Here is an 18,751-nt window from a genome sequence, read left to right on the forward strand (position 1 = left end):
TGAATGTGAAAAATAAAGCACAGTAAGTCCCCTACATATGAACCTTCAAGTTGCAGACTTTCAAAGATGCAAACATGCGTTTGCATGTCCAATCACGTAAGTTAGTTCACGTGTCTGGCGCACATTGTCATGTGCGTGCGTCCTCTACAAGTGGTTGTGCTTTTGTGTACTTTACAGTACTGTATAGAGTACAGTAGTGCAGTACCTTTATTTCAAGCCCAGGATGTCCAGAAGCAACTGTAAAAGCAGTGGTGATGTAGCTGGTACTGCAGCCAGCCCCCGTATGCCAGCTGTTTACCGTACTACTGTACTTTTCAAGGGACTGTACTGTAAGATTAAGAATGTTTTATTTCTTGTGTTTGTTTTTTATGTATTATTTGTGTGAAACGTATTATAAACCTATTACAGTGTGGTACTATATAGCCAATTGTGTTGGTTAGGTACCTAGGCTAACTTTGTTGGACTTATGAACAAATTGGACTTACGAACGCACTCTTGGAACTAAACTCGTTCGTATGTAGGGGACTTAGTGCAAAATTAAAGTTCTGCCATCTAAAATGACTTAACAAAGTAGAATACTTCCTGATGAAACCTGGGTAATGGCTGATCTCTTTGCCCTGAGGGGCTCCGTTCATAATCTCTGGGATACATTCGTAAAGAAGGTATTATCATTACTTGGACCTGGTGCACAGGATAGCAAGATTTATACTCACTCCTCACTTTTTTCCTTTAGGTTTGAAACTAAGAGAACCAAATTTCACATTGAAAAGAACATTTAAAGTAGAGAATACAGGACAACTTCAAATTCACATAGAAACCATTGAAGTCAGTGGGTACTCATGCGAGGGATATGGCTTTAAAGTTGTCAATTGTCAAGAATTTGCACTGAGTGCCAATGCCTCTAAAGACATAATCATTTTGTAAGTATTTTCTCATACGATAACAAATCACTAACTTCTCATTAACTTTATACTGGAGTTGTTCAAACTTTATGCTAAAATTGTTTGCATACTCACAAAAAAAGGTCTTTATCCACAAATATATTCATTTGATTTTTTTCTTCACTTAATCTTTGGTTATTTCTTCATATCTTTGTTTTCAAAATTGTGAAACTCCAAAGTGGATCAGATAGTCTTAGAAACCAGTTTCAAAATTATTTTCAAGATTGTGTAGGAAACTGACTATAAATTCAGTCTCAGCAGCAGAGCAGACACCTGTGTTACACACATGCAGTTTTTCTGTGTTGTGCAGTGTATACAAATGTGTGATATTTTGGTCAGAAGACAGTTTTAATGCCTACGTCGGCAATAGTTGCAGCATATTTTAACAACTGATTACCTGTTATGTTATAAAGTTTATATAATAAAATGTAAACTTCCGTCCCCTTAATAGAATGATAATTTCATGACCTTCAGTGGACACTTACTTTATAAGTAACTACATTACTGCATGTAAGGCATACACTTGGTACCTGAAGGTACCGTGAGGAATAAGACACCTTTCCTCAACGTGCAGAGCGTGTGCTTGCGGAGCGTACAGTTAACAAAATAAAAATAATATAATTAGGGCAGAAAGCAGTGCTGCAGGCGATGAACATCAGTAGGGCTAGGGTGGTTCTCCACACACACACACACACACACACAAAAAGGCAGTGGCAATGCACCGTAGGAGAAGAGTGTGGATTAAATAAAGGAGGAAGGAGGAGGGAAGGGAAGGAAGCTCAGAGACTACTTTCCTAGTTAATGACCATGGGAAGCTGACTATTGTTCTCTTTTTATGTCACTTCTCCAATTATCCACAGAATATAGTTGTTCTGGTTATTCACCTCATAGGGCAATACTTTGTCCATCTTAAAATGAGAAAGTTGAATAAATGTATCAAACTCTAAAATTCTGTGTTCTGTTTCAAAGGCATTATATTTAAACTGTTTGCAGAATAGTTTTAAAAACTTTAGTCTCACTGCCATCATTCCGTTTTAGGTTTACTCCTGATTTCACAGCTTCTAGAGTTATTCGTGAACTGAAGTTTGTAACAACCAGTGGCTCTGAATTCGTATTTGTATTGAATGCATCCCTTCCTTACCATATGTTAGCAACCTGTGCAGAAGCCCTGCCCAGGCCCAACTGGGAGCTGGCTCTGTACATCATCATCTCAGGAATAATGAGGTACTTGTGTCTTCTTTCGAGATTAGTATTTAGGCATCACTTGACACTGTTTATCATGGGCCCACTACGTGCCAGTCACTGTTCTGAGTGCCGGGGATGCACCAACGAACAAAGCAGGCAGACCTCTCTCGTCAAGCCTACATACACCAGTGGGAGCAGTCAGAACTGAACCCTTCTTGGGTGGCATATACGATAAACCAGAGTCTTTTCTACCTTTGAAATTTGTTATACAAATTAAGTACAGGTTAATTTCTTGAAGGAAAAAAACATGCATAATTTACCAGGTGGTTACTCGATTTGGGCATTTGTAATGTACTCAACATAATAGCTTATTCTTCCTGAGCCATACCTAAGCAATATAAAACTCATGAGAAATGTGTTTTAAACCGCCAACATCCTCATCCTTTTTTCAGCATATTTCTTTATGTTTTTTTAAGAATGAGATATCCTCGCCTCTGAATTAACTTACATAGTTACCCTGCACATCCTTTAAGGGAAAAGAGTTGGCCTAGAGAGTTAGAAGTAAAAGAAAAGATAAGAGCTTCTTCTTCTTGGTAAAAGAAAAGCTACCCTCCAGTGTCTGTTCTGATACAAATAATTATTTCCTCCGTACGAGCCTCCGTGTACGTTGGCATTCTAGAAAAGTCAGTGTGCAACCTTTCATCCATAATGCTCTTTTGTCATGTCACAGGCATTTTGTTTTTTATATCATATTGTACTTTACGAAGAAACTTGCCTTTAATGTCACATTTTGTTACTCTTGCACTCACAAATGAACCCCGATTCTCCACCTTCTGTACCCCTGCAGTGCACTGTTTCTTTTGGTAATTGGAACAGCCTATTTAGAAGCTCAAGGAATTTGGGAGCCATTTCGAAGGCGACTATCCTTTGAGGCCTCAAACCCGCCCTTTGATGTGGGAAGACCATTTGATCTCAGGAGAATCGTTGGTATTTCATCTGAAGGAAAGTATGTTCACCTGCCGGAAATAAATTCTCCAATATATAGATTTGGCCGATGTAATTAAAAGAAAAAATAAGTTTCTTCTTTTCATCTTTGCTCAGGGGGAAAAATCTTTAATACCCTGCGTATACTGCTCTGTTACTAAGAACTCATAGCAAATGCCATGTTTTTATTATATTGATAAGGGTTAAAATATTCTCAGTTGTATCAATACCTCAATTCCTATATTGTCAGTTAGAACAGACCCAGTCCAGTTGTGGAAAGTATCCTGTTTCTTGCTGTTTTCTCCTTCGGGTAGTTCATATTTATGGTGGCTATACTGATGAAGTAATGCTTTTAATCTTAGATCTTGTAGATTGCTATTACTGATCTTCAGTTGGTCCTTTTTTCAGCTTGAACACACTCAGCTGTGACCCCAGTCACAGTAGGGGGTTCTGTGGAACAGGCGGTTCGGCGTCCCGACCCAGCGCAGGGAGTCATAAGCAGTGTGGCCCACCAGTCCACCCACACAGCAGTCACGGCAATAGGAACTCAGCTGACGTGGAAAACGTCAGAGCCAAAAGCAGCGCAAGTACCTCTAGCAGGACTAACGCCCAGTCGGCGAGCAAAGCCAGCGCCCTGGTCTTAGATTCACATGCCGTGGCCCAGGGTCACACAGCGGGCAGGAAGTCCAAGGGGGCAAAACAGAGCCAGCACGGCAGCCAGCACCATGCCCACAGCCCGCTGGAGCATCACTCACCACCGCCACCGCCAGTGCCTCAGCATCAGGAGCCACAGCCCGAGAGGCTGTCCCCCGCACCCCTCACACACCCGTCCCACCCAGAGCACCCCAGCAGCACACGGCACAGCTCGGAGGACTCGGACATCACCAGTCTCATCGAAGCCTTGGACAAAGACTTCGACCACCACGACTCCCCAGCCCTGGAAGTGTTTGCAGAGCAGCCGCCTTCACCACTGTCGAAAAGCAAAGGTAATCATGGGTTCTCACGGCCAGGAAAGCGTGACGTGTGAGGGGAGAGCCAGCGCGTGTTGCAGGGGCTACTGTGATCGTAGTTGTGATGAGCAGCTAATTTAGTAGGTGTTCTTCTGGCCCAGGTTCATCTCTGCTCTTGGACTTCAGCTTTTCCATATCAAGATGCAGATAGAGGTACCCATGTGTCATAAAAGATATCTGTATTTCTTAGATTACTTGCCAAATTCAGGAAGTTATTGGGCATCTGCTGTTTTCCTTTTCAACGGCGTGTGGTTACTGTGTTACTGTGGCGGGTTGAGCTCTTTAATTGTTAAAATAATTCTAACAGAACGGAGATCATCTGCCTTTTAACTCAAAAATAGGGCTTCTGCACAAGCTGTGCTTTAGAGCGGGGCTGGCAGACTACAGCCCGTGGGCCGAGTCATCACCTGTTGTTGTAAAGAAGGATTTATCAGGACCCGGCCGTGCTCGTTCGTTCATCACGGTCCGTGGCTGCTTTTGTGCTGCAGCAGTGGCAGAGCTGAGCAGCTGCAACAGAGGCTGTAAGGTCCACAAACCAGAAAATATGTACTGTCTAGCCCTTTCCAGAAAAAGTTTGCTGACCCCTGCTTTAGAGTTCTTCATGCTGTATTAGTTATCCATTTCTCAGTAACAGTTACCCCAAAACCTAGTGGCTTAAAACCCCACCATTTACTATCTCACAGTTTCTGGGGGTCAGGCATCTGGGTGCAGCTTAGCCGACTTCTCTGGATCTCACAAGACGGCAGTCAGGGTGTTGGCCAGCGCTGAAGCCTTTGTAAGGTTCAGCTGAAGGTGGATCTGCTTCCAGGTTCGCTCAGGTGGTTGATGGCAGGATTCAGTTCTTCACGGCCTGGTGGACTGAGGATCTGGGTTCCTTCCTGACTGTGGCCAGCCACCTCTGCATAGAGCAGCTCAAAGCCGTTGTTGGCTTTACCAGAGCAAGCAAGTAGGAAGGCAAGAAAGAGAACAGGCTGGCAGGACAGAAGTCGTGGTCCTCTGTGACCTACTCTTGGAAGTGACCCCCCATCACTTCTGCAGTGTTCTCATTAGAACTGTGGTCCAGCCACACCCAGGAGAGAGAGTTCCACGAGAGCATAACGTGGGGCTGCCTTCTTTGAAGTCTACGCACCACACATACATAGGCAGGCTAATTTGTAACTTCCAGAATCAAAATGTGAAAAATAGTGAATGGCTTCTGGCTATATTTCAGTTTATTCCCTTTACAGCCTGAACTTTTTTGCATCTTCCTCTCTCTCCTGTGGCAACCATGCTAATACATTACTCTAAGCCTATTTAAGTCCCTCCCTCACTGAGGTACCAAGGAGTATTTGCCTTTGGTTTGCACGGGGAATAGGGAACCTGGCAGCCCTGAGAGGCCAGAAGAAACCTGACGCCCCAGAATCCGAGAGTCTTCTTTTAGAGAATTTCTTAGTTCCAGTGATATGAAGACTAGTTCTATATGGTCTTCTTAGAATTACTTGCATTTGGATATTTAAAACAGTAGAAAGTCTTGAATAATATTTAACTTCTTTCATAGAAATCTTTTTTTGTTGTTATCTCATTATTAATAGAGCTTACATATTTTAGGGTAATTTTTACAGTAATATTAAATGAATGCTTAAAGTTCCTTTTATAAATTAGATCAAGCTACATAATGTGTTTTTCTCCTATCGAGAGCATGAATAAAATAAACATATATTATCCCTTCTTACCACAAAGAGAGGCTCTGGCAGTCGAAGTGAGCACCTTGTTGCTTGTGTCTAAGATAGCCCTCTAACACCACCATAGGCCCGTTTTTCTTTTCAGGGCCATTCATCTAGAACTTAAAATTTAAACATGTTTTTTATTGTTCACAGTGGTCCGAGAGTCGACCTACTAAAAGCTGTGTAATGATGGAGCGTGGGTACCACATTATTAGTGATTCTTGAGCCCACAAGGAGACAGTGATTACCAGCTTCACATGAGCGGCCACCCCACTTGGTAGGCTTCCCACTGCTGCTGTGTGGAAAGAAGGAAAGAGCCAGATCTTAGTTGTGTTTTTTTTCTTCTTCAATAAGTGGTTTTATTGAAGTATAACATACATGTAGAAACTCAGTCTTTTAAAAGAACTTTAAAAGTTGGGCGTTGGGGGCTTCCCGGGTGGCACAGTGGTTGAGAGTCCGCCTGCCGATGCAGGGGACACGGGTTCGTGCCCCGGTCCGGGAAGATCCCACATGCCGCGGAGCGGCTGGGCCCGTGAGCCATGGCCGCTGAGCCTGCGCGTCCGGAGCCTGTGCTCCACAGCGGGAGAGGCCGCAACAGTGAGAGTCCCGTGTACCGCGAAAAAAAAAAAAGTTGGGCCTTGATCTTGGGGTTGCAAAAGTGATAGATGATAAAACCATAGGCTCTTAGCCAGGTGGAACCTTTATCATCTCTCTAAAGCTTACCCCAGCGCCCCTGCTAAAATAGTCTCGTGTTTACATTAAAGAACCTTCTCTTTTCAGAAGCACCCTGTTCTCTCCCCTGCCCTTCCCAGTAGCTCAAAGAAATCTTCCTTGTAATGAGCTTCAGTGACGTCTGGCTTTTGGAGACTGTTCAGAAAGACCCTTCTTCATATGAACGGGGTCTCCCTGCTCTTGCCCTCTCTGGGTAGATGGCTTGCAGGCCATCCAGTCACTTCTCTAGTCATCCCAGCAGTCACTTTTCCTCCCGGGAGATGGGACCCAGAAATGCCCTCTGTTCATGGCTGCCTGAGCAGGGGCCCTACGGCTGGGCAGTCATTAGATTCTGTACTTCTGTGGCTTCTCCTCCTGTGACACGCGAGTCCTGGGGACTGGACAGGGGCCATTGCTGGACTGAGGGTTAAAACCTGAGAACGCACTGAACCTGGTGCAGCCATTTTCAGTGTCTGCATTCACTGCAGAAACAGTGGGATCTGCCGCCACCCTTGTTTCTGCCGTTGGCAGTCTGAGGGGCAGCTTTATCTCAGGTGGGGAGAAGCTGAGTGATGTGGGCTCACAAGGCCAGGCTCTACCTTTAGGCAGACCCAGATCAAATCCTGGCTCTGCCACTTACTAACTGTGTGATTTGGAGAAAATTACTTCCCTGAGCCTCCGTTTGTTACCTTTAAAGTGGAGAGAATAGCTTCTACTTACATGGTAGGGGGTAGGCACCGCTGTGGTTTTTAGGGCAGGAAATGGCGCTGCCATCACTAGGCTGCTGGGTTGCAGTTGGCTGTGGCATATCCCAGCGGGAATGTCTGCTTGGAACTCGGTCTTGAGGGTTAGGAATGGGATAAGCAGAGAGCTGAGGACAGAATCCCGAGGACAAGGCCAGCAGACAGTGTGACAGGAAGCAGGTAGCAGATGTGGTTGGCATGTCCCAGCAAGGCCAGAGCAGAGGGAGAACCAAGCTCCATAGAGCCTGGAGGACCTTGGCAGGAACAGTCTCTGTGAAGTGAGCCTAGAAGCCAGGTAACTGTGGCTTGGAGAGCACCTGACACACCAGACCGTTACCAGTGGCCGCTTCTTGGTGTGCATGTGAGGGCCCAGTGAGTGAGGGGTGGAGGTTACTCTTTAATCTGTAGTTTCCATGTTCTTTGATTTTTAACCAAAAAAAAAAAGATGCCTATATCTTGCAGTAGTATTTTTAGTGAAGAAAAAAAATAGGAGAACATGTTGCTTGAAAATATCTGTGGGCCAAGGACAGAAAGGGGGGTAGAGCTGAGAGCAGCGGTGTTGTCAGCGCTTCCTGACGTTCCAGACACGACCGCAAGTGCCTCGGGCACCTGGGTGATTGGCGTTGCGCTGACCCTGTTTGCAGGGGGGAAGCCCAGTCTAAGAAGGGTTACGTCAGGCAGACACAGGAGCCAAGCCCAGGCCCAACCCGAACCCTCAGCTCGCAGCTGCACGACACCACCTCCTCCACAAGGAGGAGCAGCATTTGAGTAGGTAATTGGTGCGACCCAATACCCAGGGAGGTGGGTGGGTGGGACCCAGCTCCACAGAGTATACGAGGGCACCTGTTCCACAGGCGCGTGGACGCAGAGGGATTGGTAGCTTCTGAGGCCAAAGGGGAAGCAGTAGGGTAGAAACAGAAGGTAGAGGAAGTCTGGAATGATCAGACCTCAAATAGCTGAGATTTCTGTAGGCTGGGAGTCCACAGGACATGGGAATTGGATTTGCAGAGCAGTCTCTCGGGCAACATTGGGGACCCAGCTGAGGGTCACTGTGGCCTCCCTCACGCTTGTGCCGTTCTTTCTCCATTGACTGTGCAGCCCACGGGTGAAGAGTGAACACGGGGTGGTTGGAGCCCTGCAGGGCAAGGACAGCAGAGAGACCGGGGCTGAGAACGTCGTGGGGCGTTGGCAGGAGAACAATGGGCGTGCCACGCTGTGCGGAATTAGCAGGACCTTAACACAGAAGGAGGCTCACCGACAGGGAGAATGGACAAGTCAAGGGCTGGGGCTCCAACAAGTCAAGTTACAGGGATGATGGAAGCAAGGGAATGAGAGGAGACCAAGGTGTGAAAAGGAGGCGTGAGGGTTTAGGGTTTGGGGGAAAAAGCAGTTCCGCGCAGTAACAGGCCCTCAGGTGCAGCCTGGAAGTGAGGTGTGGGGGTGTAACGGAAGTAAAGCCCATTAGCACCAGCGAGGCCACAGACCTAGAGGTCCACCGTCCTTTATACAACACTCGAGAGCCACCTTTTTTGGAATTCAGGTTTTCAGAAAGGTATACGATGACATGCCATGAGATTAATGAGACCGTAAAAGCAGCTTCATGTCAGTTCAGTTCAGTTGTGCCACCAAAAGAGGTTTTGTTTCTAAGTGAGTTGGGGAGAAAAAGCTTTGAAAGCTTTTGGGATTTCAGAGTGACTGATAGAGATAGTCATCCCGACCTGTACCAGGCCTGGGCCTGGATGATGGGAGCTTGAGAGTCCAAGGTGTCCATGAGTCACTGCCAGGCTCCTCAGTGAACACTGGGGGTTGTGCAGGCTCCACTGTCGAGGCTGGGCAGAGTGTGTGTAGAGGGTCCTAGGGGTGCAGATCTGATGGGTCACCCCTCCTGCCTCTGGGCCGCCCACCAAGGGAACAGACAGACTGGACTTAGAGCTGAAACTAAAATCCACTGTAAACACTCCTCACTGCAAAGCAGGGCATCTGCTAGGTCCTGGTGGAGCCCGGCGCTTGGCTGGTAAGCTTTCTGCTCCCTCCTCTATTACTGTGTACGGCCCCACAGGCCAAGGTAGTTAGCACTTGGAGTGAAGGTAACCTGATTCACCCAACAAAGGCAGAGACGCTGGACGAGAGTGAGCAGAGAGAAGGGCTAGCGTAGGCTCTGGGGAAGCAGGCCCTCTGGGGTCAGCTTGCCACCAGGACAGGAAGTACGGTGGCTGCCCCTACATAGAGGAGCCCTCCCCACCCCGCCCTGGAAGAGAGGGTATTGGGTAAGTGTTTTGAGGCCTTGCTGCCCAGAGTTGAAGTCCAGGGATCAGCAATAGTGACGTAACTTGAGAGCTTTTAGAAATGTCGAATCTTGGGCCCCAACCCAGAGTGCCGAATCAGATTCTCTATTTAACAGTATCTGCAGGAGATTGGGATAACCTGTGTTGAGCCATTACAGCCCCACTCACTAGGGGAATGTAACCAATGAATGTTTTTGGGGGGTGGTTTGGGGCTGGGCCCATCTAGTAGGTTTTTTGTTTTTGTTTTTGCTTTATTCAAACAGTCACAAAAAATATAATCAGTTCACTCAGTCCCATGTAATTAATTTTTTTCATCTCGATCTTTCGTTAGCACTTTTATGAGTTCATCAGTTTTCCACTAGAGTTCTGAAAACGCTTATTCATTCAGTTCAGCAGTAGAGTCAGTTACCAGAAACCTGTACTTGTCAGTCTTTTCCATGAATTCCTTGAAGATGAAACCCTTTTACAGGAACATTTCTGCAAAAGCATCAGAGTGCACCCAGAACTGTCTGTAAATGACAAGGACTTAAAAATGACCACGGTTAAAGATTTGATGAAAGTTCATAACAATGCAATTGACAAGGAAATTTAGTTATTTCTGAGATATACATTTTAAAGTAATAACTAGAAATATGACTTATAACATTATATCAGAACATATAAGATTTTTAGGAATTTCATGTAATGTCCATCTAGTGGGTTTTTGGGCAGCTGGGAGTTGCCCTTAAAGATAGTGGAGAGAAATGCCTAAATGGGAAGACAGAAGCTATCCTTTCCCAGCATTGAGTTGTATTAAGTTTGCTGTAGAATATCCATGATATTTTATTTCTAGAATAAAGAAATCCAAAATCTAATCGAACATGATACTTCTGTGAAAACCCTAAATAACTGAACTCTGTGTGCTGCGTAAGGTTATGGCTGTGCGGCCTTTTTGTCTCAGTCCCGTGTCCCTTATTCTGCTTTAGCGCCTCAGAAGGTATGTACGGCCTTCTAAGGATACAAGGAAAACTATAACAAAAGAGAATATGCGTCTGCCCGCAAATTCATAGGTAATTCCTTTCCTGGGATAGATGTAAATTTTTTTCACTTAATAAAAATTCTTTTCTACCTTCTAGTGGGCTAAACCAGTATCTTCACTGTCTAAGCACAGAACTTAATATGACAAAATAAGACGGGAATTGCTACTGATTTTTGAAAACAATATTTACTTTAGCTTAAAGAACTCCTGAAGAGTTCCTTCATATGCACCTTTTGGTATGTTTCAGGTTATCATACTCATATTGACGTATCATTTCAGAACCAGTAGGGAGACGTAAACTTACGTGACCAGTACTGACCCAAATAAATCATATGTTGGTCTGTACTGTTTATTGGCCTCACTTAGACCTTTTAACCAGGCAAAAGATGAGGAGAAAGACAGATTCCTGTCGGAATGGATGATCCTCCAGAGATTCTTCCGAACCTTCAGTCAGGTGTAACTGTCATTGCCTGGCTTAGGTCCACAGCTGCCGGGCACGGCACACGTTCAGAGAAACCATTTGCTAGTAATCGAAATGGTCTTGAAGTAATTCTTTTGGGTGGGCATTAAGTGAAACGATTTAAAGTTGGAGAGAGACAACCAAAGCAACTTGCCCCAAACTAGCGATTACAAATTCCTTTATTCGCTTCTTAGTGAAGACAAAAGAGGAACTGAGTGAGTCGGGCGTATTCTTTAAACGGATAATTCATATTTTGCCTACTTTTAAAACGATTAGTGGTGGTTTAAAGGATTAAAGCACATGTAAAACAGTGAATCAAAGACAAAGTCCTTTTCGATGTTTTATCTGTTTGTTTTTAATTATGGTGCTATCTCAACAAAAACCTAGAGTAAAGTTCGTTGTTACCATTCAGTGTTAAATTGAGCTGCAAATTTCCTGGCGGCTGAGGCCAAAGGGAAGCATCGTTATATAGTTCTCCTGCAGGAAAAGGAGGCAGGAGAGTTCATCTGAAAAACCAGACTTTGCTGGCATTGAAGTCCCGCTGAGGAATCTGAGGACACTGGGTGATAGACTGGGCGTTGTGTCTTTGTTGTAGAGAGAACGGGAATGTTCTCCACACAGATGCTTTATATTGGCCGTGTAACGTTGAATCTTAACTCCCCACCGCATCATGCCTCACCCACACGCACAGCATCTGTGGGGCCTGTGGGTGTATATACAGTCACTTGTGGTTGGATTATCTCATAAGGGTCAGAGCATCACTGTTAGGTGAAGATGCCGGACCCGTCAGCAGCAGGTGGTGTGGTGCTCGGTCGCACACACTTAGCAGCCTGCCTCGTGTTCTTGTACCCTCTGAGGTTAGCTCCCAGGGGTCCTGCAGGTGGGGACAAATGGTTTTTGTCAATAAAGATTTTTGAATCCACTCAACTGTTAGGAAATATATACTTAATTAGGCCTTAAAGTAATGAAGAAACTATTTCATTCTGACCATTTTTAAGAGCATCCACCAACCGGATACCTCATTTTGAGGAGAGCTGACCCTGTCATCTCGCCGAGATGCAGTAGCTGCAGAAAGTAGCCCCTGTCGGAGTTGGGTGGCAGGGTTTCACACTCACCCACTGAGTCTGGATGAGTGCTTGTCACCTGTCAGCAGTGTGAGGTGGGTTTTGGGGCCCACTTTCTAACTTGCACCTCTTGTTTTCTCTCAGGCCTCCTACCCCAGAAGCACACACACAAGGAGCAATAAAGTACCACTTCTCACAGTCGCCAGTTAGGCATCCATAACCTCTCCATCACCTTCCTGCCCATGATGGAACTTAGGTGGAGAAGAAGCTTATGCAGAGAGTCCAAGCAGGACTTCCTGCTTCCCTTCCAGGTCTGAAACTTCGTAACAGAACTTGTGTGTTTGGGGATGGCAGCTTGAGATAGATGGTTAGGGCTTCGGAAGGCACCCCAGGTTTACTTTTCCAGCCAGCCATGGCCAACCCTTCTTGGGGGGAAGGATGCACAGGGACACCAGGCCTCTTCTTACCCCCTGGAGTCAGGACATGAAGACCTGGGCAAGAAAGCTTGTCACATAAGAGCACTGGCCAGCCTCTCATGGTCATTGTCACATCCTTAGCAGGCTTATCTTCTAATTTCTAGTTCATTGTTGATGATTAGAATTTAACCTGTCAAATGACTTTCCTCACTTTCTCTAATTTGGGCATTCAAATTATGTATCTCTAGAAGTATCAGTAGCCTAGGAGCCATAGATTATATACAGAAAAAAATTTTTCAGTGGTAGCTATGTTAAAAAGAAGTTTGTGTATTCATGGATTGCAAAAAGCAGCCAGTTTTCTAAAGTATGTCAAAAGCCATAAAAATAAAATAATGCACGTGCGTCCTTTGAAAACCAGTAAGCTCATATCTGGAAATTTAACATCAGGAGATGATCTTACATACCTCATGGTTTATAATAGTGAAAATTGGAAACTAAGTGTCTAAGAACAGGGGATTTGTAATTAATGCAGCCTGTCATTTAAGGTAATTATGCCTGGAGTGTCTGTGTTATAAGAAGGACAGGAGATCATTGTCAACTTCCCTGAACTATGTTCCTTTTGTTTGTTTTTCAGTGAGTGGAACAGGGTGGCCCAGTGGTCAGTTGTGAGGTAGACATTTGTAAATCTCCCATTTTTCACGGACAGACAAGAGGTTAGAATGAGAGATCCAGTCTTTGGCATGTTGAGAAAAAAGTTGGAATAGAGTTTGGAAGGGTGGCTTTCAGGCCAAATGGACCTATTATTTGCAAAAGAAAAAAAATGTGTTTAGCTTCTTAGAAGTAAACAACACTTGATGTGTTCTGAAGGATTAATGTACTTGGCAAGGATTAGTACCCATGCCATGAACACGCCATGACTTGGTCACATGTGACCCCTTGGGGACTTTTTGCTTTTAAATTTCAGTGAGACATACACTTTTTTTTTTTTTTACTTTTAAGGTAATTATAGATTTACATGCAGTTGCAAATAATAATGCAGAGAGATCCCTTGTACCTTTTACCCAATTTCCCCCGATAACATGTTGCAAAACTGCAGTACAGCATCACAACCAGGATACTGAGTTTGATGCAGTCAAGACACAGGGATCCCTTATGGGCCCTTTTCTAGCCACACCCGCTTCCCTCCCACTCTCCCCCTCCCCCCAGCCTAAACCCCAGAGGAGGTTTAATCATTTCTCCAGTCTTATAATTTTGTCACTTCAAGAGTGTTATGTAAATGGAGTGAAGCATGATTCTGGATTGAAACCTGAGTAAGTTGTCATGAAGGATTGAGATGGAGAAGCTTCTGGACTTGGGGCAGCAAGTCTCAGAGCAGGTCATGCTGTTGGTGTATTTCACTGTTCAGAAAGGCCCAAAACTCACTTCTGCGGCTCAGCAGACACTGGCTCTGAGCACTTGCTGCATGCTGAGCCTTGTAAGGCACTGAGGATGGAGAGCTCAGTGCGGCCTAATCTCTGCCCTTCAGGTGCTAAGACTGTACAAGGAATAGAGCCTAGGGGTGAGTGTTGATCGCAGTAGGTCAGCCAGCATCCTCAGCCAGGAGTCTGCTCGCCGATGGTGGGAGGGGGTCGACGTAGGGTGAGTGGCCTCCGGGACAGTTTATCCAGGCAGTGGTGTGAAGCTTGAGGAACCTGTCATTCATGTTGCGTATATTTCTCCTTTGGTCACTGCTGGAAACATACTCTGAGTTTACTAAGCTGCTTCTCCCTTCAGCTTGTACCGTCTTTACTTGGATGGGTTAATTTTCTATTACTGATCACGCATCAGTTAAGTCATGGTTCCCATAAGGCTAGGAGACCTCCAGTCTCCTCCACTGTGTATTGAGTTAATTTATCTTTGAGAGGGCAGTCTCCCTCAGAATTCCTATTCCCACTTCCCAGGTTCCTACTCTTGCTTCTGTGCCCAGCAACAGCACGGGGGTGTGAACTGGTAGCTTGGCCTCTGGAAACTGAATGTTCCACGATGGGCCAAGGGCTAAGGAAGGGCTCGGGACAAGGCTAGAGCAGACCTGGAGAGATAGATGGGTCCAGACTGTAAAGGAGTTTGAACGTTATCCTATAGAAAAGTGAGAATCAAGTTTTTGTATTTAAGAAGTGTTTCAAAAGGAAAGTAATGCTGTTGGCAGGGTGCAAGGTATAAGGAGAGACGACAGGAGGATGGGGCCGTTACAGTAGGCCAGGCACAGGGCAAGTCCTGAGCTGAGGAAGTGGCAGTGGGAGTGAGGTAAGAAAGGAATTAGAGGTCTTAGAGGTAGAATCCATTTGAGTGACTACTTGATGGTGGAATTGGGCTCTTTGGATCATTTCATCCAGGTGGCTCGGAATTGCCCAAATTCTACTCTACTTCAGGTACCTTTCCTCCTGAGACTCCCACGGGATATACACACACAGAGGTCACGAGAAACCGGAAACAAGGCAGCCGATCCTGTGCCTGCAGTGCCAAGCTCAGGTCTCATAAATCTGTGTGGAATTTACAGCCCAAGCCAAGGATTCTGAGATCAGCCCTACATTCCAGTCCCCAAGAGGGCTTGTTGACACCGATTGCCGGGTCCCCCCACCCCGGGTTTGGTTCAGTACACCTAGAGAGGGGCCTGAGAATTTGCATTTCCAACAAGTTCCTAGGTGTTGCTGATTCTGCTGGTCTGGGAAAACACTTTAAGAACCGGGAGCCCTGAGGAAGAGTAGAGACCCGTGGGAACAAGCTTGCCAGCGGCAAGAGGGAGACACGCCACCCCGAGCGTGCAGCCTCGCAGGGAGCAGGGACTGCTTACGGGTACATGTGGGCCTGTCCTCCGTCTGATCCACTCAGATCATTAGTCCTTCCTCTAGGGAAGGGGCACTCTCTCCTCTCCGACCAACTTGTGAACTTGGGAATAGAAGCAGCAGAAGAAACCATACATGACAGTGAGGTAGCCACTAGCCTGGGTGATGGACTGATGCTGATACTGTAGAGCAGTGATCCTCAGCCTGGCTGCATAGTGGGTCCACCAGAGGAGCTTGTTAAAAATATACCCACGTCCAGGTCCCACCGAGAACCACTTAATCAGAATCTCGCGGGGTGGAGCCCTGAGCAGTGTTCGTTAAAAGCTTCCTAGGTTGTTCTAAAGTGCAAGAACCATTATTTTAGACTGAGAACCAAAAGATGTTTCTAGGTTGTTTAACTCAGTTTGGGACATTTTAGATTTGAATTGCTTATGTCAAATTAATTAAAGTTCAGCCCCAAAGGAGAATATGAAAGGAAAGGGAAGAAGTTCCAAGGGCAGATTTCCAGGGAACACCAGCAAAGATGAAGCCAGCTGTCAGAAGAATCACAGTACCAGAAGAGGGTGATGATGCTGGGGTCCAGCAGGGACAGGGAGGGGGACAATCCAAAGAGTCCAGTGGAACCGAGAGGTCTTGTAGAATGAGAAGTGCTAGAGGCCACCCGCACTGACAGTTGGGCTGTTGTCAAAATCACATTCTATAAGGTGCTGGGGACAGACGTCCACGGGCAGCATGTTAAGAAGTCAGAAAAAAGAAAAAAAAAGAAGTCAGTAAAAGATGGGGATTTGGAGGTAAAAGTGTAAACTACTCTTTCATGAAATAAGATTTTTTAATTAACTGCTGGTTTGCTGTTTCCTTTTCTCCTTTATTTGTACATCTATGGCTTCAAAATTTGCAGGTTTTTTTTTAATCACTTCCAGATCTTTTCTATTTATCAAGGAGGTTTCAGGTTACTGTGAATACAGATTATTTATACAGATAATGCCTCTCATCCAGTGAACCTGAGCATGATAAAAAGGTATAATTTCAGGCGGGAAATGCATTGCATGGGGGTTAATGTCAGCCATGCGGGAAAATTTGAAGTGCTTTCAGCATGAACCGCTAGACACTCAGACTCCGAAATCCGAGGGCTCTCAGGGCCAGAGCAGGACAGGTCCTTCCCTTCTGCCGCAGACAAGAGGGCTCTTGGCGTTATGTTATTGGTGTTCACTGCAGTGTTCCCAGGACACGCCACACTGCCTGGGAAACGGCAGGCACTCGAATGTGTCGAGGGTTGTTTTCTCATCTGTCTTGGGAACATCCACATCTTTTAAAATAATAGGACTTCCTTGGCAGTCTAATGGTTAAGACTCTGTGCTTCCAATGCAGGGGACGTGGGTTCGATTCCTGGTAGGGGAGCTAAGATCCCACATGCCACGTGGCCAAAAATAATAATAATAATAAAAAATATAAAATGCTAAGGTTGAAAAAATTAAAATAAAATAATAGGCTTTTCGTAGTTCTGTTTTACCCTCTGTCCATATATAACATTAGCTGGTACTTATACGCCTGGTACTGTCCTAAGGGCTTCATGTAATTCCTCATCACAACTGTGAGGTCGTCTCCCCCAGTCTGCAGGTGAGAGGCCAAGGTCACACTGCTAGTTAGGGAAGAACCAGGATTTGGACCCAGCTACCGGGGTTCTCAGCACCCTGCAAGTGACATACATGCAGCTCATCCCGTGTCACCTTCAGGCTCCCATCTCCAGAAAGATTTGAAAGGATCTCTGGTTTTCACGTCTGTGACTTTTCAAAGCTACGTCACCCTCCGGGATATAAAAAAGTACAGGTGACCCTTGAACAACAAGGGTTTGACCTGCACGGGTCCACTTATACATGGATTTTTTTTTTTTTTTCCAGCAGTAGAGACTGCAGTACTACACGGTCCATGGTTGGTTGAACCTGAGGGTACAGAGGGGCCAACTATAAGTTATACACCGATTAACCTCCTGCAGTTCAAGGGTCAGCTGTCTTCTGAGAGACGTACAGATTTGTCACAACTAGTGGGTTTGCCAAAGCTCATGGAACTGTACACTTAAAATGGGTGTATCTTATTGCCTATAACTCACGCCTCGAGAAAGCTGATTTTTTTAAATATTCTAATCGAAAAGTCAAACATGATTTCAAAAGCTTTAGAGAAGAACTGAAGTAGAGAAAGAAACAGTTATTAGTCAGAGTTCAGTCTCTTCAAAAAAAGTTTTAATGGCTTTGTTTTCCAAGCTGTTTAAAAATCAAGTGTCATTTTACATTCATTGTCATCCCCAGGGAAAGGAAAGCCTCTTCAGCGCAAGGTAAAACCACCTAAAAAGCAAGAGGAAAAGGAGAAGAAGGGAAAGGGAAAGGCCCAGGAAGACGAGCTGAAGGACTCCTTGGCCGACGACGACAGCTCCTCCACCACCACAGAGACCTCCAACCCAGACACAGACCCGCTCCTCAAGGAGGTAGGACGGCCCCGTAGAGCAGGGTTCACACACAGTGAATGTGCTGTGTTCAACACTTGTACACATTCTGAGGGCTAGTGCTCAAGAGTGCACAGACACGCCCAGGCAGTCACTCCCCTGCAGAAGCTCCACAGCGCTGGGCGTATCTTCACTTCCCCCGGGAACAAATTAGGAAGCCTGCTAATAAGGTGAAATAGTTAGAAACTGGAAACACAGCTTGAAAGTTAGGGACCATCTAGAATAGTAACGACTCTGGCTCATGCAAATTGTTTCAGATTTTAAGTATCAAAAGAGGATGAGGAGGGGCTTCCCTGGTGGCGCAGTGGTTGGGAGTCCGCCTGCCGATGCAGGGGACACGGGTTTGTGCCCCGGTCCGGGAAGATCCCACATGCCGCAGAGCGGCTAGGCCTGTGAGCCATGGCCGCTGAGCCTGCGCATCCGGAGCCTGTGCTCCGCAACGGGAGAGGCCACAGCAGTGAGAGGCCTGCGTACCGCAAAAAAAAAAAAAAAAAAAAAAAAAGAAGATGAGGAGGAATTCTGTCACTTTGATGGATTGTATTGGCCGTGTCCTGTCAGATCACCGCTGCTACAGCAGGCACTGGGAGCAGGTAGAGCAGGGACTGTGACCTCTGGCCCGGGCACCCACCCAGCGCACGCCGGGGGGCCGCCTCACTCCCCATCCTCTGCTCCCAGGGGTGGGGAGGTCACGAGCATCAGGGGTAACACAGCAAAATGTGCAGACACCGTGGCCATGAGATAAATGGAGGCTAATGTTACTGTTGTGACAGTCAGGGAGTGTGAGTTGTAAGTGGTATGCAGAAAAGTGAGGGCGTACTTCTGTTCTGGCATTTCTATTTTTAAATAACTGTATTTCAAATTTGAAATGATCCAAATAGAGCCTTTAATATTGTAGAGCAGAATTCTTTTTCA

At 45.8% G+C, this 18,751-nt stretch overlaps 1 protein-coding gene across 11 annotated transcripts in view; it reads left to right on the forward strand.

The window, feature by feature from the left end:
- The window catches only part of TMEM131 (transmembrane protein 131), a 221,942-nt gene that overhangs the window by 187,768 nt on the left and 15,423 nt on the right, over positions 1-18,751 (forward strand). For 10 of the 11 annotated variants that reach the window (XM_089922708.1, XM_089922712.1, XM_089922710.1 and 7 more), the window contains 5 exons: positions 734-920; positions 1,980-2,165; positions 2,974-3,132; positions 3,519-4,096; positions 17,646-17,821. In XM_089922708.1, coding sequence (XP_089778834.1) covers positions 734-920; positions 1,980-2,165; positions 2,974-3,132; positions 3,519-4,096; positions 17,646-17,821 — 1,286 coding nt within the window. The remainder of the gene's footprint in view (positions 1-733; positions 921-1,979; positions 2,166-2,973; positions 3,133-3,518; positions 4,097-17,645; positions 17,822-18,751) is intronic. The other variant, XM_022599220.3, reaches the window with a different exon arrangement.

This window comes from Delphinapterus leucas, chromosome 13 (genome assembly GCF_059928025.1).
Source record: "Delphinapterus leucas isolate spDelLeu-1000000601 "Yukka" chromosome 13, BTC_Dleu_Yukka2, whole genome shotgun sequence".
Taxonomy (NCBI): Eukaryota; Metazoa; Chordata; class Mammalia; order Artiodactyla; family Monodontidae; genus Delphinapterus; species Delphinapterus leucas.